A 14,791-nucleotide genomic window follows, 5' to 3' on the forward strand; every position below is an offset into this window, starting at 1 on the left:
TATTTTACATGTATTGTGTGCATGGCGATGGTGCAACTTTCTGTACTTCAGCATCATGTAATGGTTTACCAAAAGATGACTTGATTACTTACAGCAAAATGTGCCATATTGGTGGTTGCAGACATACTGTAGAATAATTGATTGCTGCACAGTTAACCCCTAACAGTATACACAACAATGACCTTCAATCAAAGGTAAATATTGGGACGTTTGGAATTGACAACTTTAAACATGTATGCCTTTTACTGTCTTGCATTGTAGATTTGTCTTAATGCAAAAGTAGCTTATGCTGGGAATGGGGTTTTTCATTTGCACCAAAGTCTTCTGTCTAATGCCCTTATTTCTCACATCTCTACGCAGGCAATGTGTTAGTAGCTTGAATTACGTAATCTTTGTGCGACTGTAAGAGGTCCTACTTGTGCTTGCAGTTGTCGCGCTTCTGTTTAGCGTGTGTTGAATAGGTCAAACGACCTCTTGCTCTGTCAAAGATGTCTCGGTGCCTGAAATTGTTCAAATTCGCTTTGGGTTCTTCTCAAAGGGCCAACTCCAGGCTCCTGTCTTCTGGACGAGGATTGGGTAGTAGGACTGTAGGACTATTCAGTGAAGGTAAGCCGCTCGCTAACGTTAGTTAGCTAGCTAAAGCACTGCAGTTATATGAGCTAACTAACGTTAGCGTGCTTAGCCTAACGTTATATTACACAAGATCACTCCCTGTCATATGCAACATGAACGTGTCGACGGCTGTGGAATGCGGTGTTTATTGACATGTGTCTAACTAGCCATCCTACTATTTTTGTTTGAGCTAGCTAGCATATTTTGATATTTGGCATCTGGTGAATGAATTACATATGTGACCAGACCATTGTATATAAATATGGGGACAGTTGCATGTCTTCCCCGTACCGCAGCACAGACGACCAGAATCTTTACCAAGGATGTATCCTTGGCCTAACCTACAACTTCATTGTAAACTTGCATTCATGTTGCATCAGATAAATCCAAGGCAAGGACACTCAATGCGTTTGAATATTCAATATGATGATTGCATGACCTCACACCCCACCTATCCCCTCCTGTCAACAGATGCCCATATCAGTCAGCAGCAGAAACAATGGTCCAGAAACGGCATGTGGAACCCCAGCCATCCAGGCCTCGGTCTCACCCAGTCTTCCTACTACAGCACCAAGGAAGCTGAGAAAGTCCCTCTGGATACAGACAAGGTTCTAGAAGCTGAGAAAGCTCCTGCGACTGAGAAGGTTGAAGAAGTAGAGAATATTCAAGAGGCAGAGGATAAAGATCCTGAAGAACCCCTGCACACAATCATCCAAGACACAGAGAATGTCCAAGGTGATATGTTTTCTGACCTCCGACCTGTTAGCTAACATTCTCAGTTCTGGGCTTTAACAATTGAAACTCTAGTATTATGCTTTGGCAACATTAATGGACACTGGATAGTTTGTGCTGCTTATGATATACTTTAGTCCACATCTACTGTCCTTATTAGCATGCAAAGCTAAGGAAGTTAACAGTTTTCAATCTGATTTGTCCAGGCACCTTTTCCAAGCATGAGTTCCAGGCTGAGACCAAGAAACTCTTGGACATTGTTGCTAGATCTCTGTACTCTGAGAAGGAGGTGAGTGATGGTCTGACAGGTCACAGCAACTTGAGAACTGATTGAATGTATATAAATGACTAACTGATGGACCAGTGATAATGTGCTTGCTGTATCTAGCTAGGTATTTCAGGAACCTTACGCTAACATATTGTGTTTTTAACCTTTTCCACCCTGGCCCATTGCTCAGGTGTTCATCCGTGAGCTGATCTCCAATGGCAGCGACGCCCTGGAGAAGTTGCGCCACAAGCTGATAACGGGAGGGGGTGACACGGCCCCCATGGAGATCCACCTACAGACGGACCAGGCCAAGGGCACCTTCACCATCCAGGTAGGGTGGCTGTGGTAACTGGTAACATGCTTTTAAGAGTTTAATTAAATTTGTATCCTATCTTAGAATTATTTTCGTCATGAATCATTGTGAAATGGTAATTTGATCACTTAAAATGCACATAATCACTGTTAGATCAGCCTATTTATCAAAATATACCTTCCTCTTTCAGGACACAGGAGTTGGGATGAACCAAGAGGAGCTGGTGGCCAACCTGGGGACTATTGCTCGCTCTGGATCCAAGGTAAACCTAGCTCCCTTTATCTTTGTTACATCTCTTACATTTCCCCGTTATCTGCCTTCCCATTTTTTTAATGTTTTAATTCCAATGACTTGAGGAATATTCAAAAAATCTATTATAGGGCTGTGACAATACCAGTATCACAATATTCTTTCCATGGCAAAAATGAAAACACAAAGCAGGCAACTCTTTGGTCCTTTTAAAAACCTGCTGTATGTAAAATATTGTGCCATAGCTTGGAAAATAATGACATGACTCAGGATGACAGCGTAATGATGTTTGTTTCCAACAGTAGGGCTGTTTTCATTAAAAAATGAAATACAATTTGTGGATTGTTTCTTTGCCACGTTACTAACGAGTGGTCACCATCTCTGTAATGACATACTGGTATCGTCCCGCCCCACATTTATCATTATCTACAATCTCATTCAATTACAATGTCAGGGCCTAAGCTTTCTCCTTTCATCAATTTGCTCACTTTTGTTGCTGTCTCTTTTCCTTTCAATTCACATTTTACCCCTGCTTCCTCTTTCTATCCCCCATCCCTCCTCCCTAGGCTTTCCTGGACGCCCTGCAGAGCCAGGCGGAGGCCAGCAGCTCCATCATTGGTCAGTTTGGCGTGGGTTTCTACTCGGCCTTCATGGTGGCTGACCGTGTGGACGTCTACTCCCAGTCAGCCGAGCCTAGCAGCCCCGCATACAAGTGGTCCTCTGATGGGTAGGAGAGGAGGGAGGGATGGAGAGGGGAGGAATTTGATTAGTGTGAAAAGAGGAAGGGATGGTGAGAAAGAGGAGGATGAAGAGGGAGAGAGAAGGGATGGAGAGGTGACAGGTAGGTCGATGGATTGTGCGAGAATAGGGCGTGATAGCGAGGTTTGTCTTAGTAACACATTTGAATATGTTTGATGTAAAAGATACGCACCACAGTGTGTGATCTCTGCTCCCCAGGTCTGGAGTGTTTGAGATAGCTGAGGCAAGTGGGGTCAGACCAGGCACTAAGATAGTGCTGCACCTCAAGGATGACTGCAAGGAGTTCTCTGCTGAGGACAGAGTCAAAGGTATGGACCATACAAGACCCCTTTGATAACTGTACTGTCTTTTATAGACATTCCACATGCGTAGTAGACATTCCACATGCATAAACGTTCCTGTCAGATTAATGTCAGTCTCTGTAAGCCTTGGAGGCTTGCTGCTTGTCCAGGCAGGACTAACATATGTCATGTTGTTGCAGAGGTGGTGACCAAATACAGCAACTTTGTCAGTTTCCCCATCTTCCTGAACGGACGACGACTCAACACTCTCCAGGTGAGCACCTGGCCCACTCTTCTGGTTCTATCGACTTCTTACAGGGCTGAGATGGACCACAGCGATTGATTTTCATTGGACCACTCTGATTGTTATGGCTTATGTACTTCATGGGGTTGTTAGTGTGGATTACTTGAATTGCTGGACTTATCGATTAAGTGGCGTCCACATGGATTCTAATAGAGGGAATCAACTTATCAGGAAGGGAAACAAAGGCAAGAGACAAACTGATTGATACATTAATTGGCCCTGACAACTTATTGGTTTTGAAGACTTGTGTTGGACTGATTCCCAGTTATTAGTCCTATATTGGAGTGGAGTGTGTGTCTGCCTGCCTGCATGCTCTGTGTGTAACAGTGTATCCATCCGGTATATTAACGTCCCTCCCCAGGCCCTGTGGATGATGGAACCCAAGTCCATCAGTGAGTGGCAGCACGAGGAGTTCTACCGTTACGTGGCTCAGTCGTACGACAAGCCCCGTTACACACTGCACTACCGCGCTGACGCCCCTGTCAACATCCGCTCCATCTTCTACGTCCCAGACGTGGTGAGGAGAGGGGGGGGTTGGGAGCAGAGGGCTAGGATGGGCTGGGGAGTGGGGGTAGGGGGCACTGAGGGGTAGGGGGCACTTGGGCACCAATGGTGTGACTGGGGAGAGGAAGGGAGCAAAGATACTTGTTGAGGAAAAGAGAAACTAATAAGTGATAAATGAGATCTTTCTGAGGTCAAGGCTCGGTGACATAATGAACACCACAGTTGTAAATGTTGACGTCTCGGTATGTTCATGACTGCCTGTAATATTACCGTGTCAATGTGTGAGCAGAAGCCATCCATGTTTGACGTGAGCAGAGAGATGGGCTCCAGCGTGGCTCTGTACAGCAGGAAGGTTCTCATCCAGACCAAAGCCACTGAAATCCTGCCCAAGTGGCTACGCTTCCTTAGAGGTCAGTCTTTACTCAGTACCTCCTCAGCTGTGCCCATCTTAACGTCTCCCTTCATCTTTCCCCTCACATCTGCCCTCTGGTGTGTTTCCTTGTCTGTCTTTCTGGATCCTGTGTTGATTGTAAATGCTAGTGTTACAGTATAAGTGTTTATGTATTTGTGTATACAGGTGTGGTGGACAGTGAGGATATCCCATTGAACCTGAGCAGAGAGCTGCTGCAGGAGAGCACCCTCATCAGGTGAGACTGGAGCCCTACAACATCAGCTCTTTCCAGACAATGACCCTCCTATTGCTAGTCTGTAGGTCATCACCCCTCTTCAGTACAGCGTCTTTCTACTCCTGCTCCCTTACATCCATGGCTCTCTCACTCCCTTTTATTCTCTCATGATCTCTGCTTCTCTCCCTCTTTCATGCTTTCCATCTCTCTGTCTGTCTCTGTCTCTCTCTCTCTCTGTCTCTCTCTGTCTCTCTCTCTCTCTCTCTCTGTCTCTGTCTCTCTCTCTGTCTCTCTCTCTCTCTCTCTCTGTCTCTGTCTCTCTCTACAGGAAGCTGAGGGATGTGCTACAGCAGCGTATCATCAAGTTCCTGATGGACCAGAGTAAGAAGGAACCTGAGAAGTACGCCAAGTTCTTTGAGGACTACGGCCTGTTCATCAGGGAGGGTATCGTCACCACGCAGGAGCAGGACGTCAGGGTGAGACTGGGACAGGGGAGAGCAGGACGTCAGGGTGAGACTGGGGGGCTGGGACAGGGGAGAGCAGGACGTCAGGGTGAGACTGGGACAGGGGAGACCAGGACGTCAGGGTGAGACTGGGGGGCTGGGACAGGGGAGAGCAGGACGTCAGGGTGAGACTGGGGGGCTGGGACGGGAGAGCAGGACGTCAGGGTGAGACTGGGGGGCTGGGACAGGGGAGAGCAGGACGTCAGGGTGAGACTGGGGGGCTGGGACAGGGGAGAGCAGGACGTCAGGGTGAGACTGGGGGGCTGGGACAGGGGAGAGCAGGACGTCAGGGTGAGACTGGGGGGCTGGGACAGGGGAGAGCAGGACGTCAGGGTGAGGCTGGGACAGGGGAGAGCAGGAAGTCAGGGTGAGGCTGGGGGGCTGGGACAGGGGAGAGCAGGAAGTCAGGGTGAGACTGGGGGGCTGGGACAGGGGAGAGCAGGACGTCAGGGTGAGACTGGGGGGCTGGGACAGGGGGGAGCAGGACGTCAGGGTGAGACTGTGGGGCTGGGACAGGGGAGAGCAGGACGTCAGGGTGAGGCTGGGGGGCTGGGACAGGGGAGAGCAGGACGTCAGGGTGAGACTGGGGGCTGGGACAGGGGGGAGCAGGACGTCAGGGTGAGACTGGGGGGCTGGGACAGGGGGGAGCAGGACGTCAGGGTGAGACTGGGGGGCTGGGACAGGGGGGAGCAGGACGTCAGGGTGAGACTGGGGGGCTGGGACAGGGGAGAGCAGGACGTCAGGGTGAGACTGGGGGGCTGGGACAGGGTGTGGCAGGGAGTTAGGGTGAGACTAGGGGGCTGGGACATGGGATGGCAGGGAGTCGGGGTGCGACTGGGACAGGGAACAGCTGGGGTGGAGGAATGGAGGTGTGAAGAATGGAAAAAATGGTTTGCATGTAGGTTTTTTGGGAGAAGGGAGCAAGAGGATCATGTCCTAGGAATCAGAAATGTGAATTATGTCAGTCATGTGCCACACTCATTATCACTCAGTCTTCTCTTGTCCTTTCTGTCTCTCTCGCTCTGTGTACAGGAGGACATCGGCAAGCTGTTGAGGTTTGAGTCTTCGGCGCTACCCGTGGGCCAGCAGACCAACCTGAAGGAGTACGGCTCCCGTATGAAGGCCGGGACACGTAACATCTACTACCTGTGTGCCCCAAACCGACACCTGGCTGAACACTCGCCCTACTTTGAGGCCATGAAGCAGAAAGACATGGAGGTGAGTTGTTTTCAGATGGCCTGCTACCAGATCTGTTGGCTGGCTTGCTAACTCCTATGAGCATTGTCATGTCAAACAACGACCATAGATCTGGGACCAGGCTAGTTTTCAGATGGGAATATAAGACAGAAGTGATGGTGGGAGTATAGATGTCTGTCACTTCATCAGTGGTGGGCAGGTTTTCATCACTACTCCCTCTAGCTGTTGTCAGTGTCTTAACTTTTTCCTTCTCTCCTTTTCTTTGTCTCCAGGTGCTGTTCTGTTATGAGCAGTTTGACGAGCTCACCCTGCTGCACCTCAGAGAGTTTGACAGGAAGAAGCTGATCTCTGTGGAAACAGACATTGTGGTGGACCACTACAAGGAGGAGAAGTACCAGGACAGCAAGCCAGGTAAGACCCATCTCCCTCTCTGACCATGTCACTGAATGCTGTGTGAAGTTAGATTCATTTCAGGGGAAATCCTCACATTGTCACCTGATCATGCATGGATATCAATAACCAGGTTTCTGGCCAACCTTTTTATGCGAGTAAAGTTCGTCGGATAAAAGATGTCATGACAGGCCTGAGAAAAACAGCTCATTTGTGGTAAACTTTCCAAATGTCGACAAATCTAAATATGATGGACAATGTGGGATATGTTTGTGTCTAAAATTAATTATGCGAGAAATGCCAGTGGATACGCTTTTATGTGTAAGTATTGTGTGGTCCTCACTAGGACTGGGGAAACCATGCAGTTTATTAGGCTACAGATGAAAGTTATGAACTTCAGAGTGGTGAAAGTGCACAGTGATGAGTTTGATGCTCCTTTCCAATAAATATCCAGGGTCGTCTTCTGGTGACATGTTGATCGACGCTTGGCTGCCTTTTGTCCGTAATAATCTCATGTAGGCTATACCAGCACTGTATCTGTTGGCTGGAGCGCCCTGCCAACACCAGAGTGGACACTCTCTATTTAATACATGTTGTGAGAGAACCATCAGTAGTGTTGAAAATGCAATAGAAAACCATTTAACTTGTATTTTTTATTCAGTAAAAACTGCAAAAGGTATTTTATGTACATTGTCATCACGCACAGCCTTTTCTTTATTTAACTAGGCAAGTCAGTTAAGAACAAATTCTTATTTACAATGGCGGCCTAGGAACAGTGGGTTAACTGCCTTGTTCAGGGGCAGAACGACAGATTTTTACCTTGTCAGCTCGGGGATTCAATCTTGCAACCTTTTGGTTACTAGTCCAACGCTCTGACCACTAGGCTACCTGCCACCTTTATCCCCAACAAGTGACTTTGATGAAAACATATCTCTGGTGGGAAAATGCACAGGTTTTTATGCAGATTTTATGAATATTCCCATGAAAATCTGTCGCCAATTGGATGGGAGACGAAGTGAAATTTACCCCTTAGCCTCCAACCACAGAGCTAATCTAGGAGTTAACCTAGCTTCAGACAGTAATATGAAGTACTCTAAAACTAACTCAGTGCTCTCTCCTGTGTCTATAGCCTCTGAACGTCTGACAGAGGAGCAGGCTGAGGACCTGATCTCCTGGATGAGGAACAATCTGGGAAACAGAGTCACCAACATCAAGGTACTGTTACCCTACCATCACTATCTACACTAGTCTACCAACATCAGGGTACTGTTACCCTACCATCACTATCTACACTAGTCTACCAACATCAGGGTACTGTTACCCTACCATCACTATCTACACTAGTCTACCAACATCAAGGTACTGTTACCCTACCATCACTATCTACACTAGTCTACCAACATCAGGGTACTGTTACCCTACCATCACTATCTACACTAGTCTACCAACATCAGGGTACTGTTACCCTACCATCACTATCTACACTAGTCTACCAACATCAAGGTACTGTTACCCTACCATCACTATCTACACTAGTCACCAACATCAGGGTACTGTTACCCTACCATCACTATCTACACTAGTCTACCAACATCAGGGTACTGTTACCCTACCATCACTATCTACACTAGTCTACCAACATCAGGGTACTGTTACCCTACCATCACTATCTACACTAGTCACCAACATCAGGGTACTGTTACCCTACCATCACTATCTACACTAGTCTACCAACATCAGGGTACTGTTACCCTACCATCACTATCTACACTAGTCTACCAACATCAGGGTACTGTTACCCTACCATCACTATCTACACTAGTCTACCAACATCAAGGTACTGTTACCCTACCATCACTATCTACACTAGTCACCAACATCAGGGTACTGTTACCCTACCATCACTATCTACACTAGTCTACCAACATCAGGGTACTGTTACCCTACCATCACTATCTACACTAGTCTACCAACATCAGGGTACTGTTACCCTACCATCACTATCTACACTAGTCTACCAACATCAGGGTACTGTTACCCTACCATCACTATCTACACTAGTCTACCAACATCAGGGTACTGTTACCCTACCATCACTATCTACACTAGTCTACCAACATCAGGGTACTGTTACCCTACCATCACTATCTACACTAGTCACCAACATCAGGGTACTGTTACCCTACCATCACTATCTACACTAGTCTACCAACATCAAGGTACTGTTACCCTACCATCACTATCTACACTAGTCTACCAACATCAGGGTTCTGTTACCCTACCATCACTATCTACACTAGTCTACCAACATCAGGGTACTGTTACCCTACCATCACTATCTACACTAGTCACCAACATCAGGGTACTGTTACCCTACCATCACTATCTACACTAGTCTACCAACATCAAGGTACTGTTACCCTACCATCACTATCTACACTAGTCTACCAACATCAAGGTACTGTTACCCTACCATCACTATCTACACTAGTCACCAACATCAAGGTACTGTTACCCTACCTACCATCACTATCTACACTAGTCACCAACATCAAGGTCCTGTTACCCTACCATCACTATCTACACTAGTCACCAACATCAGGGTACTGTTACCCTACTATCACTATCTACACTAGTCACCAACATCAAGGTACTGTTACCCTACCATCACTATCTACACTAGTCACCAACATCAGGGTACTGTTACCCTACCATCACTATCTACACTAGTCTACCAACATCAGGGTACTGTTACCCTACCATCACTATCTACACTAGTCTACCAACATCAGGGTACTGTTACCCTACCATCACTATCTACACTAGTCTACCAACATCAGGGTACTGTTACCCTACCTACCATCACTATCTACACTAGTCTACCAACATCAAGGTCCTGTTATCCTACCATCACTATCTACACTAGTCACCAACATCAGGGTACTGTTACCCTACCATCACTATCTACACTAGTCTACCAACATCAGGGTACTGTTACCCTACCATCACTATCTACACTAGTCTACCAACATCAGGGTACTGTTACCCTACCATCACTATCTACACTAGTCTACCAACATCAGGGTACTGTTACCCTACCATCACTATCTACACTAGTCTACCAACATCAGGGTACTGTTACCCTACCATCACTATCTACACTAGTCACCAACATCAGGGTACTGTTACCCTACCATCACTATCTACACTAGTCTACCAACATCAAGGTACTGTTACCCTACCATCACTATCTACACTAGTCTACCAACATCAGGGTTCTGTTACCCTACCATCACTATCTACACTAGTCTACCAACATCAGGGTACTGTTACCCTACCATCACTATCTACACTAGTCTACCAACATCAGGGTACTGTTACCCTACCATCACTATCTACACTAGTCACCAACATCAGGGTACTGTTACCCTACCATCACTATCTACACTAGTCTACCAACATCAGGGTACTGTTACCCTACCATCACTATCTACACTAGTCTACCAACATCAGGGTACTGTTACCCTACCATCACTATCTACACTAGTCTACCAACATCAGGGTACTGTTACCCTACCATCACTATCTACACTAGTCTACCAACATCAGGGTACTGTTACCCTACCATCACTATCTACACTAGTCTACCAACATCAGGGTACTGTTACCCTACCATCACTATCTACACTAGTCACCAACATCAGGGTACTGTTACCCTACCATCACTATCTACACTAGTCACCAACATCAGGGTACTGTTATCCTACCATCACTATCTACACTAGTCACCAACATCAGGGTACTGTTACCCTACCTACCATCACTATCTACACTAGTCACCAACATCAGGGTACTGTTACCCTACCTACCATCACTATCTACACTAGTCACCAACATCAGGGTACTGTTACCCTACCATCACTATCTACACTAGTCACCAACATCAAGGTACTGTTACCCTACCTACCATCACTATCTACACTAGTCACCAACATCAAGGTACTGTTACCCTACCTACCATCACTATCTACACTAGTCACCAACATCAAGGTCCTGTTACCCTACCATCACTATCTACACTAGTCACCAACATCAGGGTACTGTTACCCTACCATCACTATCTACACTAGTCTACCAACATCAGGGTACTGTTACCCTACCATCACTATCTACACTAGTCTACCAACATCAGGGTACTGTTACCCTACCATCACTATCTACACTAGTCTACCAACATCAGGGTACTGTTACCCTACCATCACTATCTACACTAGTCTACCAACATCAGGGTACTGTTACCCTACCATCACTATCTACACTAGTCTACCAACATCAGGGTACTGTTACCCTACCATCACTATCTACACTAGTCACCAACATCAGGGTACTGTTACCCTACCATCACTATCTACACTAGTCACCAACATCAGGGTACTGTTACCCTACCATCACTATCTACACTAGTCACCAACATCAGGGTACTGTTACCCTACCTACCATCACTATCTACACTAGTCACCAACATCAGGGTACTGTTACCCTACCTACCATCACTATCTACACTAGTCACCAACATCAGGGTACTGTTACCCTACCATCACTATCTACACTAGTCACCAACATCAAGGTACTGTTACCCTACCTACCATCACTATCTACACTAGTCACCAACATCAAGGTACTGTTACCCTACCTACCATCACTATCTACACTAGTCTACCAACATCAGGGTACTGTTACCCTACCATCACTATCTACACTAGTCACCAACATCAAGGTCCTGTTACCCTACCATCACTATCTACACTAGTCACCAACATCAGGGTACTGTTACCCTACTATCACTATCTACACTAGTCACCAACATCAAGGTACTGTTACCCTACCATCACTATCTACACTAGTCTACCAACATCAGGGTACTGTTACCCTACCATCACTATCTACACTAGTCTACCAACATCAGGGTACTGTTACCCTACCATCACTATCTACACTAGTCTACCAACATCAGGGTACTGTTACCCTACCATCACTATCTACACTAGTCTACCAACATCAGGGTACTGTTACCCTACCATCACTATCTACACTAGTCTACCAACATCAGGGTACTGTTACCCTACCATCACTATCTACACTAGTCTACCAACATCAGGGTACTGTTACCCTACCATCACTATCTACACTAGTCTACCAACATCAGGGTACTGTTACCCTACCATCACTATCTACACTAGTCACCAACATCAGGGTACTGTTACCCTACCATCACTATCTACACTAGTCTACCAACATCAGGGTACTGTTACCCTACCATCACTATCTACACTAGTCACCAACATCAAGGTACTGTTACCCTACCATCACTATCTACACTAGTCTACCAACATCAAGGTACTGTTACCCTACCATCACTATCTACACTAGTCTACCAACATCAGGGTACTGTTACCCTACCATCACTATCTACACTAGTCACCAACATCAGGGTACTGTTACCCTACCATCACTATCTACACTAGTCACCAACATCAGGGTACTGTTACCCTACCATCACTATCTACACTAGTCACCAACATCAGGGTACTGTTACCCTACCATCACTATCTACACTAGTCACCAACATCAGGGTACTGTTACCCTACCATCACTATCTACACTAGTCTACCAACATCAGGGTACTGTTACCCTACCATCACTATCTACACTAGTCTACCAACATCAGGGTACTGTTACCCTACCTACCATCACTATCTACACTAGTCACCAACATCAAGGTAATGTTATCCTACCATCACTATCTACACTAGTCTACCAACATCAGGGTACTGTTACCCTACCATCACTATCTACACTAGTCTACCAACATCAGGGTACTGTTACCCTACCTACCATCACTATCTACACTAGTCACCAACATCAGGGTACTGTTACCCTACCATCACTATCTACACTAGTCACCAACATCAAGGTAATGTTATCCTACCATCACTATCTACACTAGTCTACCTGTACCATGATCACTATAACCCAGTAGGGAATGGTCCAGGGCCTCTTCCGTGGTCTTGTGTGACTGACTTGATCCAGCCTATATATACAGTAACTACTGGCTAACTGGACTTTGATACTGTATGTAAGAATCAGTCAATTTGTAAGGTTTCCTTTGTTTGTCTGACTGCTCATTCTTCACCTTTGACCCCCTGACCTCCAGGTGACCCCTCGTCTGGACACCCACCCAGCCATGATCACGGTGCTGGAGATGGGTGCCGCACGCCACTTCCTGCGTACCCAGCAGATGGCCCGCAGCACAGAGGAGAGGGCCCAGATACTACAGCCCACCCTGGAGATCAACGCTGGGTACAGGAGGGGGAGGGATGGAGGGGAGAGGGATCTCTAAATCAAGGCGTTTTATGTGCAAATCCATACGTTTTTTAAATTTTATTTGTCACATGCACAAGTGAAATGCTTAACTTGTAAGCCCTTCCCAACAACGCAGTATTCAATGTCAAAATAGTATTGTGTTGATTTGTGCTTGTCTCCTGCTCTCCCTTTCCTCTGTAGTCATGACCTCATCAAGAAGATGCACTCACTGAAGGAGTCCGACTCTGCACTCGCACAACTGCTGCTAGAGCAGGTAGAGTACACTGTCCTGGATCACACTGTCCTGGATCACACTGTCCTGGATCACGCTGTCCTGGATCACACTCCCTACACTTTGGGGTCTGAAGGCGTATTAGGCTGAGACCAGGGTTTGGGCCCATTCCATTTACAATGTAATTTCAGTTTACTTCCTGAATTGTACTGAATTGAAATGGAATTTACCCTCAACACTAGTTGAGAGACAAACATTATCAGCATTTTTAAAAAACATGGTAGTTAGATTCTCTGGAAATGGGGCTCTTTGGGACATTCATAGTTCTCTGAGCTTAATGGAAATCTGTTTCACTCTCATACCTGTTGTGTTCCGACTCCTAGATGTCAAACTAAGATGAAGCCTTTAGACGGTGGTATTATATCTGTCTTGCATGTGTCTCTAACCCGTGCCCCTTCTCATCCTTGACCTCAAGATCTACGACAACGCCATGATCGCAGCGGGCCTCAACGACGACCCCCGACCCATGATCGCCCGCCTCAACGACCTGCTGACCAGAGCGCTGGAGAAACACTGAGACGCAGAGACGTCACGGCCGTCACCTGTAGGGCCTATAGACACTACAGTCACTGCCTGGTTCAATTCCCCATCTCCCCAACTGTCCTACTGGTCAGGTCACTGTAGGCCCTACATAGACATGTGACCTGGCTCTACATGCTGCAGATACTACCCCCATCAACAACACACTGCTCTGGTGGCCTTTCCACATTCAGGCCTGCCCATCTATACCCCAGAAAAGTCCCTTCAGTACCAACGGACTGTTCGAGGAGAGCAGGGAGGCTTTGGCCTGCTCTGAGACCTGAAAATGGAGTAGACGGACACGACTCAAGCTGTGGATTTGTGTGTTGCTCCGACTCTCCAGCAGTGGTTATTCATGTTGTGTGTGTGATGACCGAGATATTTATAAGACTGTGCCATGAGCAGAGTGGAAACCCCAGATCTGAAGAATGGGTTAGGGCTTTGTAAAGGAAGTCTTATTGACATTGGGACTGGTGTAATAATTGTACACATTTCCATGACGTGCATACTTCCTACATGACCGTTCAATACAATGTTACTGTTGGCCCTCTTTTATTTCTTCCTATTTGACTTTTTGTCACCTTGATTTGGGTTCCTATTATTTGAGCCATAGATTCCTGTCCTTCAGAGAAGAATACTGAAACTGACTGTAAAGACTCATTTTACAATTAGATGTGTTGCTGGGAGAAATTTGTACAAGGTTGTATATTACCATCTGTATGTGGAATTTGACAAATGTCTTAATTCAGTGCTCAAGTTATCCACCCAATATATTTTTTTGTACCTGTTAACAATGGCTGACATCAAAGAATGAGCGCTTCTAATACCCAGATTGTAATGATGATACTGATGTATTGTGAATAAAACACATTTACTGAA

General features: G+C 46.3%; 1 protein-coding gene across 2 annotated transcripts; it reads left to right on the forward strand.

Annotated features, from left to right (window-relative positions):
* Positions 1-406: 406 nt before the first annotated feature.
* Positions 407-14,791, forward strand: LOC106606510 (heat shock protein 75 kDa, mitochondrial). Of its 2 annotated transcripts, none has more exons than XM_045719879.1 (18): positions 407-606; positions 1,084-1,347; positions 1,551-1,633; positions 1,803-1,943; positions 2,116-2,187; positions 2,741-2,901; positions 3,132-3,241; positions 3,415-3,488; positions 3,880-4,035; positions 4,312-4,432; positions 4,600-4,669; positions 4,977-5,124; positions 6,184-6,369; positions 6,621-6,759; positions 7,868-7,953; positions 12,953-13,098; positions 13,303-13,514; positions 13,809-14,791. In XM_045719879.1, exons 1-17 carry the CDS (start codon positions 489-491, stop codon positions 13,481-13,483), a joined length of 2,256 nt encoding a protein of 751 aa, XP_045575835.1. In that variant the 5' UTR covers positions 407-488; the 3' UTR covers positions 13,484-13,514; positions 13,809-14,791. The 2 variants fall into 2 exon arrangements, with proteins under 2 accessions (XP_045575835.1, XP_045575836.1); XM_045719880.1 differs by having other exon boundaries at positions 13,303-13,375.

This window comes from Salmo salar, chromosome ssa06 (genome assembly GCF_905237065.1).
Source record: "Salmo salar chromosome ssa06, Ssal_v3.1, whole genome shotgun sequence".
Classification (NCBI taxonomy): Eukaryota; Metazoa; Chordata; class Actinopteri; order Salmoniformes; family Salmonidae; genus Salmo; species Salmo salar.

Bases quoted from the DNA above. Each gene is read 5' to 3' on its own strand.
- LOC106606510 (XM_045719879.1), top strand. From the start codon at position 489: ATGTCTCGGTGCCTGAAATTGTTCAAATTCGCTTTGGGTTCTTCTCAA. The intron at 1,944-2,115 runs GTAGGGTGGCTG...TTCCTCTTTCAG, and splicing joins AGGGCACCTTCACCATCCAG to GACACAGGAGTTGGGATGAA. The intron at 4,433-4,599 runs GTCAGTCTTTAC...TTGTGTATACAG, and splicing joins GTGGCTACGCTTCCTTAGAG to GTGTGGTGGACAGTGAGGAT.